The 15,000-nt window shown below is 42.1% G+C and overlaps 2 protein-coding genes across 3 annotated transcripts in view; one reads left to right on the forward strand and one right to left on the reverse strand.

Moving 5' to 3' along the window:
• vsir (V-set immunoregulatory receptor) overlaps nucleotides 1–2,442 on the forward strand; it is a 14,434-nt gene extending 11,992 nt beyond the window's left edge. The window contains exon 7 of the mRNA XM_080740243.1: nucleotides 2,150–2,442. Within this exon, the coding sequence (XP_080596369.1) occupies nucleotides 2,150–2,187 (38 nt within the window). The 3' untranslated portion in view covers nucleotides 2,188–2,442. The remainder of the gene's footprint in view (nucleotides 1–2,149) is intronic.
• The window catches only part of cdh23 (cadherin-related 23), a gene marked incomplete at both ends in the record, with an annotated part of 273,834 nt that overhangs the window by 58,804 nt on the left and 200,030 nt on the right, over nucleotides 1–15,000 (reverse strand). For both annotated transcript variants that reach the window (XM_080739709.1, XM_080739708.1), the window contains 8 exons: nucleotides 6,225–6,452; nucleotides 8,690–8,818; nucleotides 9,412–9,540; nucleotides 10,003–10,152; nucleotides 10,659–10,760; nucleotides 10,943–11,331; nucleotides 12,829–12,964; nucleotides 14,343–14,491. In XM_080739709.1, coding sequence (XP_080595835.1) covers nucleotides 6,225–6,452; nucleotides 8,690–8,818; nucleotides 9,412–9,540; nucleotides 10,003–10,152; nucleotides 10,659–10,760; nucleotides 10,943–11,331; nucleotides 12,829–12,964; nucleotides 14,343–14,491 — 1,412 coding nt within the window. The remainder of the gene's footprint in view (nucleotides 1–6,224; nucleotides 6,453–8,689; nucleotides 8,819–9,411; nucleotides 9,541–10,002; nucleotides 10,153–10,658; nucleotides 10,761–10,942; nucleotides 11,332–12,828; nucleotides 12,965–14,342; nucleotides 14,492–15,000) is intronic.

Genomic DNA, 15,000 nt, shown 5'->3' on the forward strand with positions numbered 1-15,000 from the left:
TAAAATGTAAGCTCTGGTATGCTGATGATTCTATGTTACTGGCATCTATCTAGAAATGAGGTCAGTAAGATTGCAAACACTATGTAAGGAATTTGAGGTTGGCTCATAGATAACAGGCTTTAAATACGTTTGTGTAAAACCGAGGCAATGCTGTTTGGAACTAAGAAGAAGCTGTCAAGACAAAATATGTGGAAAGTCTTTTGTAATGGATTTGATTATATCTCAGACAAGTGTCAAATATTGGAACAGTCACTCTCCTGTGAATCCATTGCTGCTATTATCTAAGTTTGACAGCAAACGCAAGTTCCTGTAACTTCTCGAGTCAGCATTGATACAGTGTCATTTCCATTATGCAGCATGTTCTGCTTGGTAACAGTGGTTGGACAGCTAAATCTAGGAACAAACTGCAACATATTATTATTCAGTATTCTTTAGTATGTGTTCTCAAAACTATAATACCAGGGCCAGAGTGTGTTCTTTTAAAGAACCTCAAGTGAATTATTAGGCCTAATGTATTTTCGTATTTTCTTCTTCTTTTTTTAACACTGCTGCCATGTTGTGGAACAGCCTTCCGCAACACTGTCACATCAAGTTTTTAAATATGAGCAGGTGGTGATATATTGTGGGATTTCAGGATTGAGTTGTTTAGTTTCTACAGTATGTTGTGATTCTTTGCCGTCTTATTATAAAAGTCCAAAATGACAAAATAAAAGTAACCATGGGTTTAATTGGGGCAGTCAATCGGTAATCATGAACACACGCACGCACGCACGCACACACACACACACACACACACGCATTTACACTTACACACAAAACAGCTGGTTCCAACATGAGTGACTAAGTCGAGTGGCATATGTGCTGAGGAGCTTTAATTTCTGTCCCTGTAGAACTGAAACCACCTGTTTGCGCTGCGACTTTCACCCTTATTCCCCCTTCGCCTCTCTCTTTCGCACTTCCCCCTCGCAAGTCATTCTCCACTCATCGGCACTCTCATTTAAACACTAATGGCCCTTTCAGACACTCCGCTCAAACCCGACTTGAACCGATGCGCAGCGATTAGTTACAGTGATGGTGAGTTCAGTGTTCATAGTGTTTTGCCAAGAGATTCCCGGGGCACCTGGGCAGACATTCCAGACATTCTGAGGTGGATTGCCCTGCTTCCTGGTAGCTCACTCTCAGGGGGCACAAGGGGAACAGCACAGGGGCCAAGTTTAGTGGACATCTACAGTCAAACAGAATTCATCCCTAGGATCTTTAAGTGGCTTCCAAGCAAGAAAAGAAGAGATTCTTTTGATCTGAATAGGTATCTTACTTCTACTTTGCAGGGATATTGGGATGCATTTTCGAGCCACAGTAGCCAGAACTGTTATAGTTAATATGAAGGCATATAACCCAGGGTGCTATAACAGAGATTTTTAAAGTGAGGGTCGTGCAACCCAGGGGGGCAATTGGAAAAGAGAGGGAAAAAATAATAATACAATCTACAATTCACTATTGGTCGCTTTTAAGACATTTTGCAATAGGGGACTTTAGCCATAGTCTATTGCTATTATGGGGTATTTGTCAAGGAAAGGTCTGGGAACTTCTGGATTATGTTAGTATCAAGTTCATTGTTCAAACAAATCATAGAAAACATGTGTTCCCTTGAATGGTCTCCAAATCTTATGCAGAAATCCAGTACAGTCCCCTGTCCGTGAGGAGAAAAATGAGATCTTCAGTTCAGCTTTTCCGGACCAAAAACGATACACGACTGAACTTTAAATTAGCGGAATCTAAACCAGAAACAGTTCCCTCTTATCTTAAAAAATGTCACAACTCTGGCCAAAGACCGCTTTGCTTGTTCTGCTTTCTTGTGGTTTTCCAGTGACTCACAACTTATTCTGAGAAATAAAGAAACAGCCTATGCAGAAGTGTCATGTCTGAGTATGTACGTGTGAGGTAGATTTGCAATGATCTGTGTATGTTGCAGAAGTAGGAAGTAGAGTGTTGAAAACTCGAACTCCCTCGCAATTAAGTTTCCACATGTATCAGCACATAGTGTACACTCAACGAACGCATGCATGTGCCCAGGTCAGCGCATGTGGTTAATAAACCTGTTCTTCTGCCATTTAAATGCTCACACAACCAATCCCTTTTCCTCTTCCAGATCCCATCCTTGAGGAGGGATACCTCGTGCAGGTTTAAGAACGATGACTCTTCATCTCATCTCTTCTGACCTGACCGGTAAACAGTCTCACGGCTCTCGGCTTCTCCTTCCACATACAGTCACCACAGCAATGTCATCCCTGCAGCCTGTCTCACAACCGCATCGCCTGAGAAATCTCTCTGTGCACTGGACCGCAGAGGTTTTTGTGGGGTATCTTTTTTTGTTTTTTCTCGTGTTCCATTCCACCTACGACAGCTGGAGGTCATCAGGGTTCTTTTATTTGTCAGTGCTTGTGTTGTAGCTGGGGGGGGGGGGGGGGGGGGGGGAGGGAGCTCGGGAGGGCTGGGTATGTTTGTTTGCGAAATGCCATCTGACAGCCGACGATGGCTTAGCGACCAACAGGTGCCCCACTGCTTGGGATGTCCCAGGACACGAGTTGAGAGGGCGTATTTCCATGTGCAAGGGTGGGCATATTAACTCATTTACTGTCTTTTAAACATCGACTGAAGGGGTTAACTGCTGCGCCGTCCTTAACGTTTAACGCGGGGGGCGTGCGTGCACATCGCGCACCATCTGTGCACAGATCATGTTCCATGCGTGTGTAGAGCCGATCCCAGCTTTTAAATCCAAAAATTCGCTTGAAAAAAGACCTTTCCATCGCTGAGCTCCGTCTCCTACTGTTTACAAGGAAGCTAACGGTAGTTGCGCAATAGTCCCACCCCAGACCGGATACAGAAACGGATCCAACCGGATACGGAAGTGACCGACCGGAAGCACTTCCGGTCGGGCGATTAGGCATTTTTATTGATAAAACAGCGATTTTACTTTTTAATGTTTTATAGTGATTAAAGCACATTAATCTCTCGGGATTATTGGGACCGGCAGAGAGGAGCATAGGGATTTTTACGGGACTATTTGGAGGGGCGGTAAATTAGTTAAGACCAAGGGTCCAAAAAACTGCTCCTTTGGGCTTCAAAGGGCCGTCCTTCAGAGCCTTTTTTCCTCTCTCTTTCCTCTTTCACCCCTCCTGTAACTGAAATGAAGTTCTCTGCGTGACAGCAATATCAATAGAGAAGACTGTAAACCAGTTTTTAATGGCATTACTCTGTTTCCCTCTCTTTATCACTTCCACACAGGCGTCGGTCCTCTGTTCCCTTCTGTCTTTGCTACCTCAGTTTACTGTTAACCCCCCCACCCCCCCATCATTCACCCACCAATGGAATCCTGCACTTAACCCTTATATAATTGACTTTGTTGACCGGAGTTCCTTAGGCCCCTCCCCTCCTTTTTTACCTCTATACCAAAATGTTCCCCGATTATAACATGCCCAGGCCCTAGAATAGGGACGCACAGGTTCCTATGGTTAGCATTGGCTTTGTTAACATTCAAACTTTGCTGATAAATGCAAAAAAAAGAAAAAAGTGAAGTGGTTTTTATTTTCAGTTTTCAGTCATGTAAATAGTAGGGCTAATGTAAAATGGTGCTTGTGGCAGCACTTTTATTCTTTTTAGTGAGGAAGTTTGGTGTAAAGTCCATCTGAAAAAGCTTTATTGTAATTTGCTTCATATAAAAGAAAGAAAAGGAAAAAAACATGTATCCATTTATTTTTGTCTGTTTTCCATTTCTAATGATGCAATAATTTTATATATAAGATTTGTATATTATTGTATATTGGTATAATTCATGTATAACATTTTTGTAAATAATTAATTGAGTAGAGAAATTGATTATCCACACTCTGGATTTTGCTGTGTAAATAATAACTATACTCCACGCACAGAGGAATGTACTGAATATTGATTACCAAAGACAACCATGCAACATACTGTAGCAGGCAAAGTGTATTGTTGTTAAGGGAGCGTATGTGTATGTGATAGTGTGAAACCATAGTACAGCAAGGTGCTCACAGCATGATGTGTAGCATGATGGCAGGACAGGGTATTAAGTGTGTATTTTTTCAAATTCTCGAACGCTGCTTTTTTGCAGTCAAGCCAAGGTTACATTATATCCTGTGTGTGTGTGACAGTGTGTGTGTGTGTGTGTGTGTGTGTGTGTGTGTGTGTGTGTGTGTGTGTGTGTGTGTGTGTGTGTGTGGCTGCGTGTGCGTGTGTGTGTCACTCTTCTAATATATACTGTACAAAGCTTATAGTAATCACTTTGGAAACTGTGTTTGTCCTGTAGATTGCCACTGAATTCCTGTATAAAAGAAAAAGTCATTTTTCTGGTTTCTTTAATAAAGCAAAGCTCTTACACTTTGGAGCCCTGTCTCTATTCATCTACATCATTGCACTTATCCACTGGCAGCTCCCCAAAGCTATCATGACACAAGGACATGCAGTTCTTACTGCCCAGGGAGCCATTACAGATCTAACAAGGTTGTTCCGCTTGTGTGCTTCCAAAGGTGGTGCACTGGAGGGACGGCGGCATTGAAGAGGGGAAATGATGAAACAGTGTTGGCATCTTGTTTTATAAGAAGAAATCGATCTCTTCTTATAAAACAAGATGCCAAGACTCTCTCTATGGAGAGACAGATGAACGATAGGCATGTTCGGCACTGCCCCATCTAACTGCACTTCTAGAACTAAATATTTTGAGATGGGGGTCCGTGGCCAAATACATATCATTTTGGGGGTTCTTGACATGAAAGAGTTTGAGCGCCACTGACATAGTTTTTTTATTTTAATTTTTTTAACATAGAAGGATTCAGAAGACATAGAATCGGGTCAAAATATTCAAAGATAATAATAAACCCTTGACTGCAGATGAACGATAAGCATGTCCGGCACTGCCCATCTACTCTAAACCAGGGCACTTCTAGAAGTGTTAACAGGGCATGTGTGACTGCAAAGACAGCCCAGTGTCAGTAAACACCCACACAGTTCTCTCACCTCTGATGAGGAACTCTTTTTACAGTAACTTTGAATATGGCAGGCGTGCCTAAACAGGAAGCATAAATATTCTTCTTCCTCTTTCTGCAAGCATGGCCTGGAGTTGTGGCTTTCCTGTTTACACTGCTGAGTGTTTCCTGTTCCTGTCGGGCTGATCAGCTCAAACTGGTGATCGAACTAACGAAGCCACTACTGTAGCACTGGAGAGAACAAGCATTGTCCAATTTGCCATTAAGAGGATCTGATTGAAATGTCACTGGAATATGACCACTGGTCTGTTGGCCAATAATTAGCGTATCTGATTTGTGCCTAAGCCTAATGCAGGTAGATAAGAAAATCAATGCTCACTGGCCGATGCAAATCAGCCAAACGAGCCCAGACCACCTTTCTAGCAGAAGTGCTTGCAGTACCAAGGCTGACCAAAAGAGGGGGTCTGTAGCGAGAGAGGTGTGATGATTACCCCAGATGACTCTTTCTGGCTGTGCACCAATCCAACTACCGCCAACTTCCAGTCACCGTGAATAGATGTCAGCAGCAGATTAGATGAGATGAATGACCCTCTTCTACAGTCTATTGTGTTAGATCATACTGGAAGAGATGACTAACCCATGGGAAGAATGGGAAATGGAGTCAAAGTCAACTGATATTCCCGAATCCCGGATGTTTTTTTGGTAAAAGCCTGTACTAAGCCAGAGCAAACAAGCCAGACCACCAGTATGGTCCTTTAACACACAAGATAAGATAGGATAAGATAAGACCTTTATTGCTCCTGTGGGGGAAATTCAGTACATAGGATTGTACTTGTATATCGTCGTTGTCGGGTGGAAAACTTGTATGCCCCCAACTCTTTGTTTTGTATTTATCATATTCATTATATATATGTATATATCATTTTAAAAATGATTTAAACTAGTAAAAACAGACGATCTGCAAGCACACAGTGCCTCGCACCGCGAGGCGTTGTGTGCTTGTAGATCTGCTGTTTTCACTACCTTTGTGCGACGGCCTTGTATGATGAAGCAGGGCTGTACTTTGCGAAAAAACATACAAATTTGAAACTTGGAGATACAAGGTTTCTGCTCGACATTGACGATATACTGTATGTACAGACCAGAGATTCATGCATACATATTTGTAGCAGAATAATAGTGGTACAGTGGTCTCAGCTTCTGAGCCCAGTATCTTACCGACAGAGTTGGTGTGCCATCATCTTCCACGGTGACAGTCAGCCGGTACTCCTGCTGGCGCTCGCGGTCCGGGGGCGCGGGCCGCGTCACCATCTCGCCCGTCATGCGGTCCATGCGGAAGGTCAGGTCCTGGTTGCCCGCCGTGATGTAGTAGAACAGCATGGCGTTGGGACCGATGTCCCGGTCCGTGGCCACCACACGCAGCACTGACGTACCGCCACCCACGTTCTATAACACACACGCGCGCGCGCGCGCGCACGCACGCACGCACGCACGCACGCACGCACGCACGCACGCACGCACGCACGCACGCACGCACGCACACACACACACACACACACACACACACACACACACACACACACACACACACACACACACACACACAAGAAGAACACCGAAGAAATATAGATTAACATTATGTGTGAGTGTGTACTTGTACTGATCAATCAGAAAATTAGAAAATTCTGTAAAAGTAAATATTCTTGAAACTTTCATATATTCTATATACATTGCACATTCAGTGAATTATTCCAAACCTTTTTTTGTTAAAACTTTGAATTTTTATGGCATAAAGCTCATGAATATCAAAAGTCCATATTTCAAAATATTACTGAGTCATTCCACGAAACCGGTACGATTTGAGGTCCCTCTAATTACCTTTTAGCTGTATTTTATCTATTTGGTCACCAAAATTGATTTTTAAAAGCTTTTATCATTAATTGAAATGTTCCCTTTAATATTGTGTAAAACTTACATACATTTTATCTTAATTCCAGAAATTATCTTCCCTTTTTTTAGTAGACAACCACCTATTTTGTCCATTTTCTCATGTCCCCGATGGCTGCTAAGGAAAGTGGACTTGAGATATAACTAATAAAAATGTAAAATAATCCATAAATTATGGTATTCACATAAAACCAGCAATGTACTCTATTGCTGGTCATGTTTAGTATTTTAATAGATAGATGATTTATCATTAAAATCACATAATATAGCTCCGTCCCCCAATCGCACTCAACCCCGTTACAAAGTCATTCTCCTCTCTGTAAAAAGTATGAACTGCTCCTTTAGTGACATCAACAACATGCAATGGCATTCTACAAGTCTTCTGAGCAAGATGCTGCAGAAAGAGGACATTTCCCAACTTTTTACACCTATTTATAGTCATTTATACTTTCATAGTGTGGTCGTAAAGCTTAACAACTCAACCCTGTTACATGAAATAAAGATAGAAAACAATCATTTGTGAAAACTATCTTTGTTATTTCAACAATGTATCTGATTTCTTAATGTCATGCATGTCATGTGGTCTCCTCTTAATCACCACAGGTAGAGTAATTGCCATCCTGAGTAAAAAATCTCAACCCCGTTCCACTCAACCCCGTTATCAATGTCAACCCTGTTGAATGGATTATTCCATATAAAAATATTAATTTAATGCCTGAGATGGGAAAATATGTTTTTCTGCATGTTAAATATGTCCTTAATGGTGTAGGCTATTCAGAAAAGTAATTCATTTCGATCAAATTTTCACGAAAAAAATGTCCAAATCGTACCGGTTTCGTCGAAACAAGGATTTATATTAGAGAAATGTCAACCTTCTGAAGTCAGAGTTGCTTGAAGTCCAGTGGGAAGTTTCCGAAGTCAGTTATGATTTGGGGTGCTATAGCATCTGCAATGCTTTTTTACATAATATTCTATTTTTTTTAGATTGATCTGTATATACTGTACTTGTGAGGGCAAAATTACCCCCGAAGTATATCAGAATTAGAGAAATAGACATTGTGAGGATGACGATGTTCCTGGTCCTCACAAGATAAATCTTTGCACGGCCTGACCCCTCTTGTCTGAACTTGTGGAACCCTACACCCCGAGGTCAGCCAACCAGTTGCTCTTACAGGTTCCCAATAGGCCTATCGGGAGGAGTAGGGTCGACCGCACCGTTTCCGCAGCCACCCTTAGGCTTTGGAACAGCCTGCCCTTCTATAATAGAAGTGCAAACTCTATTGAGACTTCTTAAATACACTTTAACTTTATGTCTGGATCTGTTTGTTGTGTTTGATGTGTAACTTTGTATTGTTGCACTCCCATACATTATTGTCGATGTTTTAGTTTTTTGTTGTACAGCACTTTGATCAATGTAGATTGTTGTAAATGTGCTTTATAAATAGAGTTTGATTTGATTTGATAAATGGTTGTTCTATTGTTTTTGGGGGGAGTTAGGTTTACATTTAGGAAAATATTCAGAATGGGGTTGGGCATTCTGCGTGTCGCCTAACGCCTCATTGTGAGCTTGTAGATTGGCTATTATCAGCATCAAAACGGCATCTTAAAATGTTGATGTTCTCAATAGTAGCCTAATAGTGTGTGTGTGTGTGTGTGTGTGTGTGTGTGTGTGTGTGTGTGTGTGTGTGTGTGTGTGTGTGTGTGTGTGTGTGTGTGTGTGTGTGTGCACGTCTTACCTCGCTCACACTGACGTTGTAGCCCCTGGGGCTCTCTATGACAGGTATGTTGTCATTGACGTCCAGGATGTTGATGGTGAGGGAGTGGTCTGTGTATCTGGGAGGCGAGCCGTTGTCTACGGCACGCACCTGCCACAACACACACACACATGTATGTGTACTGTGTTATGCATGTCACGTAAGCAAAGAGTGCACATGGACACATGGAACATATGGCATGCAGTCAGACATGGTGGTGAAGTGCACATAGTCGGTCACTGTCTGCAGGGGCGTCACAAGGGGGGGAAAAGTGGGACTGAGTTACTAGGGCCCAAGGTGGAGGGGCCTTAATTATTTTATACTTTAGCTATTGAAAAATAGCAGATATACAAGCTCACAGCGCAGCACCGAGTGCCGCGCTGCGAGCTTGTAGATCTGCTATTTTTGAAAAGTCGTAAAAATGTGTGCAAATCTTTGAATATATGTATTTTTTAAGCAAACATTTGTAAGTCAAATTCTGCTTCTGGGGGGTCCCTGGAACTAAATATTTTGAGATGGGGGTCCGTAGCCAAATACATATCATTTTGGGGGTCCTTCACATGAAAAGGTTTGAGCACCACTGCCATAGAAACATAAGTTTTTAAAAAAACCTTAGAAGGATTTGAAATATTGGTGCAACACCCCTGTATGGCATGCAGTCAGACATATTGTGTGGTGGAGTGCATAGTCGGTCGCTGTCTGACCTTGAGCAGGTAGCGGTCCACAGATTCTCTGTCCAGGGGAGTGTTGACGTAAACCTCTCCATAGGTGTCGTTCACTGTCTTGATCTCAAACACATCCTGCATGTTGCCTGCCACCAGACTGAAACTGACCTGCAAGACAGACAGATGGAGGGAGGAAGACAGAGGAATTGTCATACTGTAATATTGAAACTAATGTTTGTTAGTAGTTGTTGACACAGTTACACAGCCCACTCATACTACAGTTATTTCCAGGTGAATCATTTGATGGGACAAGAGGCATTCCATGAGTGCTGCAGTGCTATACAGTAAAACAGCATTGGAATTTTGAACGGTTAACTTATCTTTGTGCTAGCTAGTTGGCTAGCTGATTGTCACACATTCAGTTGATGCTGCATTACATGTTTTTTCATCAACAAAATAGTTTTGTTGATGGAGTGAAAAAAAAGAAGAAAAAAAGAGAGAAAAAGATCTTCAAGATCTAATTGCATTGCAATTAAATATATAAGGCTCAAGTGGTTAAGTGGACAAGTGTGTTACTATGTTTGTCAGCCCTGTTTCATCTCTCTACTCTTTTGCTTCTCTTTGGCTCACCAGTCCATTGTCTCCAGCGTCTTTATCGCGCGCCTGCACCGTCGCCACTTTCTGTCCAAGGGCTGTGTCCTCTGGGATGTCCACAGAGGAGTCAGACGTGATGTCAAACGCTGGGCTGTTGTCATTCTCATCCAATATGGTGATTGATACCTGTCAGGAAGTCACATGAAATGTATGAGCTCTCTGCCACATCACTGGAATAATACTTACTGTCAAGATGAAATATGACCTAAAAATGCAGGATAAGTATTCAAACAGTTGATATATTCACGAAAAAGACAAATAATATATATATTTACTTTACAATAGAGATTGAGAAGTCAACTCCTACCTTCTGTATTTCCAAAGTGAGATGCAATGAATAAAAGAGGAATGCCATTAGATTTTCTAAAATAGAACGAAGAAGTCATGTTTACACATTGGAAGAGAGTGGAAGAGAACAAGAACAAATATGTTATAGCCCACAGCAAAGTGGTGTGGCCATTCGGTCTTTGCAGATTTGTGTCGCTAGCAACACAGACAGATTTGCACAAGAGCTGTGGCAAAATGTCAATGAGTGTCCCAAAATTGGCATTATGCCCCCAGCTTTGCTGGCCGGTGCCATGGGAAAACGAAGAAAACAGAGCAGGTATACGAATACAAAATGCCGTACGTACCACAGTGGAATCCTTCTTAGGGCCCCCGTCATCAGCCACAATAGTCAGGGTGTACAAGTCCCCCTTCTCTCTGTCCAGCAGGCCTGTCACTGTGATACGACCCTGAAGATGGAGGAAAAAACATCATAGGGAATTAGTACGTTAAAAACAACAACATACTGAGGTAGGGAGATTTAAGAGCGATTTGATTGACAGTCATGTTGCATCACTGTTCAAAGCTCGGCACGTTATTCTTTCAAGACCTTGCATGTGTCCACGACCAGCTCAGAATCCTTCTCACTCACCGTGACGCCGTCTATCTTGAACAGGGCCAGTGCGGCCGGCGAGGTGTCGGGGTCAAAGCGGTAGGTCAGCTGGTTGAGGTTGTCGGCCGACTGCGCCTGCACCTGCACCACCTCCGTTCCCGTGGCGATGTTCTCCCGCAGCGACACCTCGTAGCCCGGGGCGAAGAAGGCCACCGCCTCGTCCAGTTCGTTGAGCAAGGTGACGTAGACGGTGCAGAAGCCCTGGTGGAAGGGCGGGGCCTGATCGGTGGCCGACACATTCATCAGGTAGGAGGTCTTGGTCTCGTAGTCCAGGTAGTCCACGGTGGTCACCAGGCCCGTGCTCACGTCCACCTCGAACTTGCGGCCTGCGCCGGAGATTATGGCATAAGCCACCGCTCCACCGTCACCTGGCAGAGCAACACATAGTGGTGGTGGAAGGTGAAAAACATGGGCGTGAGGGAAATACTGACACGGTACTTATGTACATGAGAGCTAAGCTAAGGCTGGTTTAACTTAAAGATAACCTGCCCATTGACTGTGTTTTTAAAATAAAATGAGGGTTAAAGGAGCTATAGCAACTTTTTCTTGAAAAACGGATGCTAAAATAAAAATAATATTTCGAAAATATTTTATGAAAAAGATGCATCATATAGTGTTTCTGTTCAAAAATGTCCACAAAAAGTGTAAAATAATGATAAAATAATCATTTTGGCCATTGTCAGGCTGACACTTTGTTTACATCCTAGTCTATTCTTTTATATGGATTGATAGGATGTAAACAAAGTGTCGGCCGACAATGGCGAAAATTATTTTACGCTTTTTGTGGACATTTTTAAACAGAAACAATATTTGAAGTATATTTTTTTATAAAATATTTTAGAACATTATTTTTAATTTAGCATCTGTTTCTCAAGAAAAAGTTGTCTATAGCTGTATAAATACCATTCTATTAATTCTGTAAGAATTAAATAGAAACTGCATGTGAATGGTTATATTCTATGCTTTATTTGAGGGAAGTTACAACACAGTAACTTTGGGCCTGACCTGTTGTTTAAGTATGTCACAGCAGGAGATGAGTAAACACAGAAATACAATGGGAAGCAAATAGAGGAAGTCCTGGAAATGAGAAGTAAACTTGCTAAATGCCAGACTTAGCAACTTGCCACTCTCTGGAGTGCTTTTTTTATTTTATTTGTTGACACTTGCTTTGGCAATGTTAACGCATGTTTTCTCATGCCAATAAAGCTCCTTTGAATTGAAAATTGAATTGGTAGGACAATGAATCCAGGCAGCCCAGCTCATGTGAATGAATGCACTGCAGGTACTATTGTGTGTCTTTAAGAGCAGACAGCATACAGTTTGAGAGGGAGGCGTGTGAGTGTATTGTGATTGTGCTGAGCTGAGCTGAATGCTAAATAAATCATGAGAAGTGAAAATCATGTCACTTCTCATGCTTTTGCACTGAGCAATGGACACTTTTTGATTGTCAATGAATGCACTGACAAGTAGTATTATAACTTAAGTATTATTATTTGTGTTATGACAAGATAACAGTGAGACACTTATGAAGCTCTGACTGTTATGGACACTTTATTTGGTTTTACCTCCATTTACCGTTGCTCTGTATTTTTGATGCGTCAGATTTTTTGCTTTGTTTGCCTTGTTTTTTGCTGTACACAACAGTACTTTTTCTTTTTCATACGTAACATTGTAACCTTAACTGCTGTGCCATCTGTCTAGTTAGAGTCAATCTTGAATCATCGGTCAAAAGCTGAACAGAGAGTCTAATCTACATAATCTTGAGGTCCTAGGTTCAAATCTGGGTCAACACTCAATCACATCTTTCCTGTCTAGGCTATGATAGATCTGTTGTCAGAGGGTTTTCTCCTAGCGGTCACACCCACCGGTGTCTGGGTCGGTGGCCCGCACCACTATGACAGATGTCCCGATGCCAGCGGTCTCCCTCAGGCCCAGTCTGTTGTACTGCTGCTGGGTAAACACTGGCACCTCATCGTTGGCATCGTCAACGTACACAATCACCTATGGGGGGGGGGGGGGGGGGGGGGACATTTGAAGCTGGTGTCCACTGCATGTACATGCGCAGTAAAATTCATTCATATACATTATACTTGTGCCTTATTAATAGAAAAGTCACATGACAAGAAGTTGTTCTGATACCATCACTTTAAAAGAGTAGTTCAACCAAAACTTATTTTCTATCAGTTACACACCCCACAAAGCCTTTAATTCATGGAGATCTTTTTGTTTTTGTCGCATTCCTGATGATTCGATGACCTAAAATAATCATTTGTTGGGTGAACTACTCCTTTAAGAAGCATGACTGTGCCTTTTGTATCTTTGATTTGTGCAATATCTTAAATTGGTGCACACATGAACACGGTTTACAATCACCTTTGGCCTCTGGGAAAGATACAATTACAGGTTTCCCTGTAGGTATAAACATGTGTCACACGAGTGAGAGTGTTTATTCAGATTGAACCATGGAAAAAACAAAAGAAAGTCGACAACTGCACATGTAACCCCAGGGAAATTATATGCAACACAAAGTCCTCTTTTATGTGTGCCTGCTTGTCGGCTGTAAACGGAAAACATCTTGCTGTCAAGATATAGCCTACGTAGAATAGATCAGATCCGAATCTGCAGGATGCAGCTAAGACAGTGGTTCTCAACCAGTGGTAAATTATTGTTAAACATCTGCATTACTTAATTTACAAGAAGTCTACACCAGGGGTCTTCAACAGGGGATCCGGGACCCCTAGGGGGTCCTCAGAGTTACTGTAGGGGGTCCTCCAAATCTTTGTGTGATAGGAACCTTTTTTCTCCTTTTTTATATTAACCACTTGAACCATATAGAGTCCAAACTCTGAGAACTTTAGCCAAAAATAGCCGATCTACAAGCTCACAACGCCTCGCAGAGCGAGGCGTTGTGAGCTTGTAGATCGGCTAAAGGTTTGGTGTGGAGGGGAAAAAGAGCACACTTAAGTACAGAGTGAAAGGTCAAGTTTATTATGTATTGACGGTTCAAGTGGTTAAATATCTGAAAACACAAATTGACATGAATCCAAAATACACTGATGATTGTGCTATCAAATGATTAAACTATAATATAGTTTAATCATTTGATATGGAATCTATGAAAATACGGCTGGGGGTCCCTGCTTCATCTCTCTCTCAACTAAGGGGTCCTTGGCCTGAAAACGTTGAAGACCCCTGGTCTACACAATTAGAGATTGTAGAAGAATTGTTATTTTGATCAACGTTTTTTTTTTTTTAATAATGCCATTCTGATGTGTGCACACTCATGCATATGTGTGTGCTTAGGATTTGACTTCTCAGTATTAGATGTTTCTTTTAACCTGCTTGAAGTGGAGGTTGGGTGCATGTTGTTTCTCCTTACCCGCACAGAGCTCCTCATGCGGCCCTGGTCGCTGTTATAAGCCTCCACCTCCAGGACATGGGAGCTGCTGCTCTCCCTGTCCAGAGCCTTGCGTCCTCGCGACACCAGTCCTGTCAGCCGACTGATATCGAACTGGCCGTTGCTATTCCCTGCAGACATTCATGCACGTCAATAAATAAAGAAATAAAGAAATAACCAGAATGATTTTTTGAAATAATCATATAGGCACAGGCTTCTCTGCCCTTTCTCTCTCACCAAGGAAACACCATATCATCGTTGTCGGGTGAAAACCTTGTATCTCCAAAACCGTTCGTTTTGTATTTATCATTTAAGAAATTATCTAGACTAGTGAAAATAGCCGATCTACTACATCTGCTGTTTTCACTACTTTTGCGCGACGGCCTTGTGATGAAGCAGGGCTTTACTTTGTGAAAGAACGTACACATTTGAAACTTGGAGATACCCGACAACGACGATATATTAAAAAACAAACAAACACCCTGGGCTGATTATTCATTATGCGTACTTGTCTGTACTGCTGAGGTGGTACAAACTTCTGAGGACGGGGGTACGGTACTCCTGAGGCGAACTTGCAAGTGAGAACTTCCAAAGACGCAAGTCTGAACTTAACAGTATAAAATAACAAATGATCTGCTAC

Source organism: Nannobrachium achirus, assembly GCF_963921795.1.
Source record: "Nannobrachium achirus genome assembly, chromosome: 13".
Taxonomy (NCBI): domain Eukaryota; kingdom Metazoa; phylum Chordata; class Actinopteri; order Myctophiformes; family Myctophidae; genus Nannobrachium; species Nannobrachium achirus.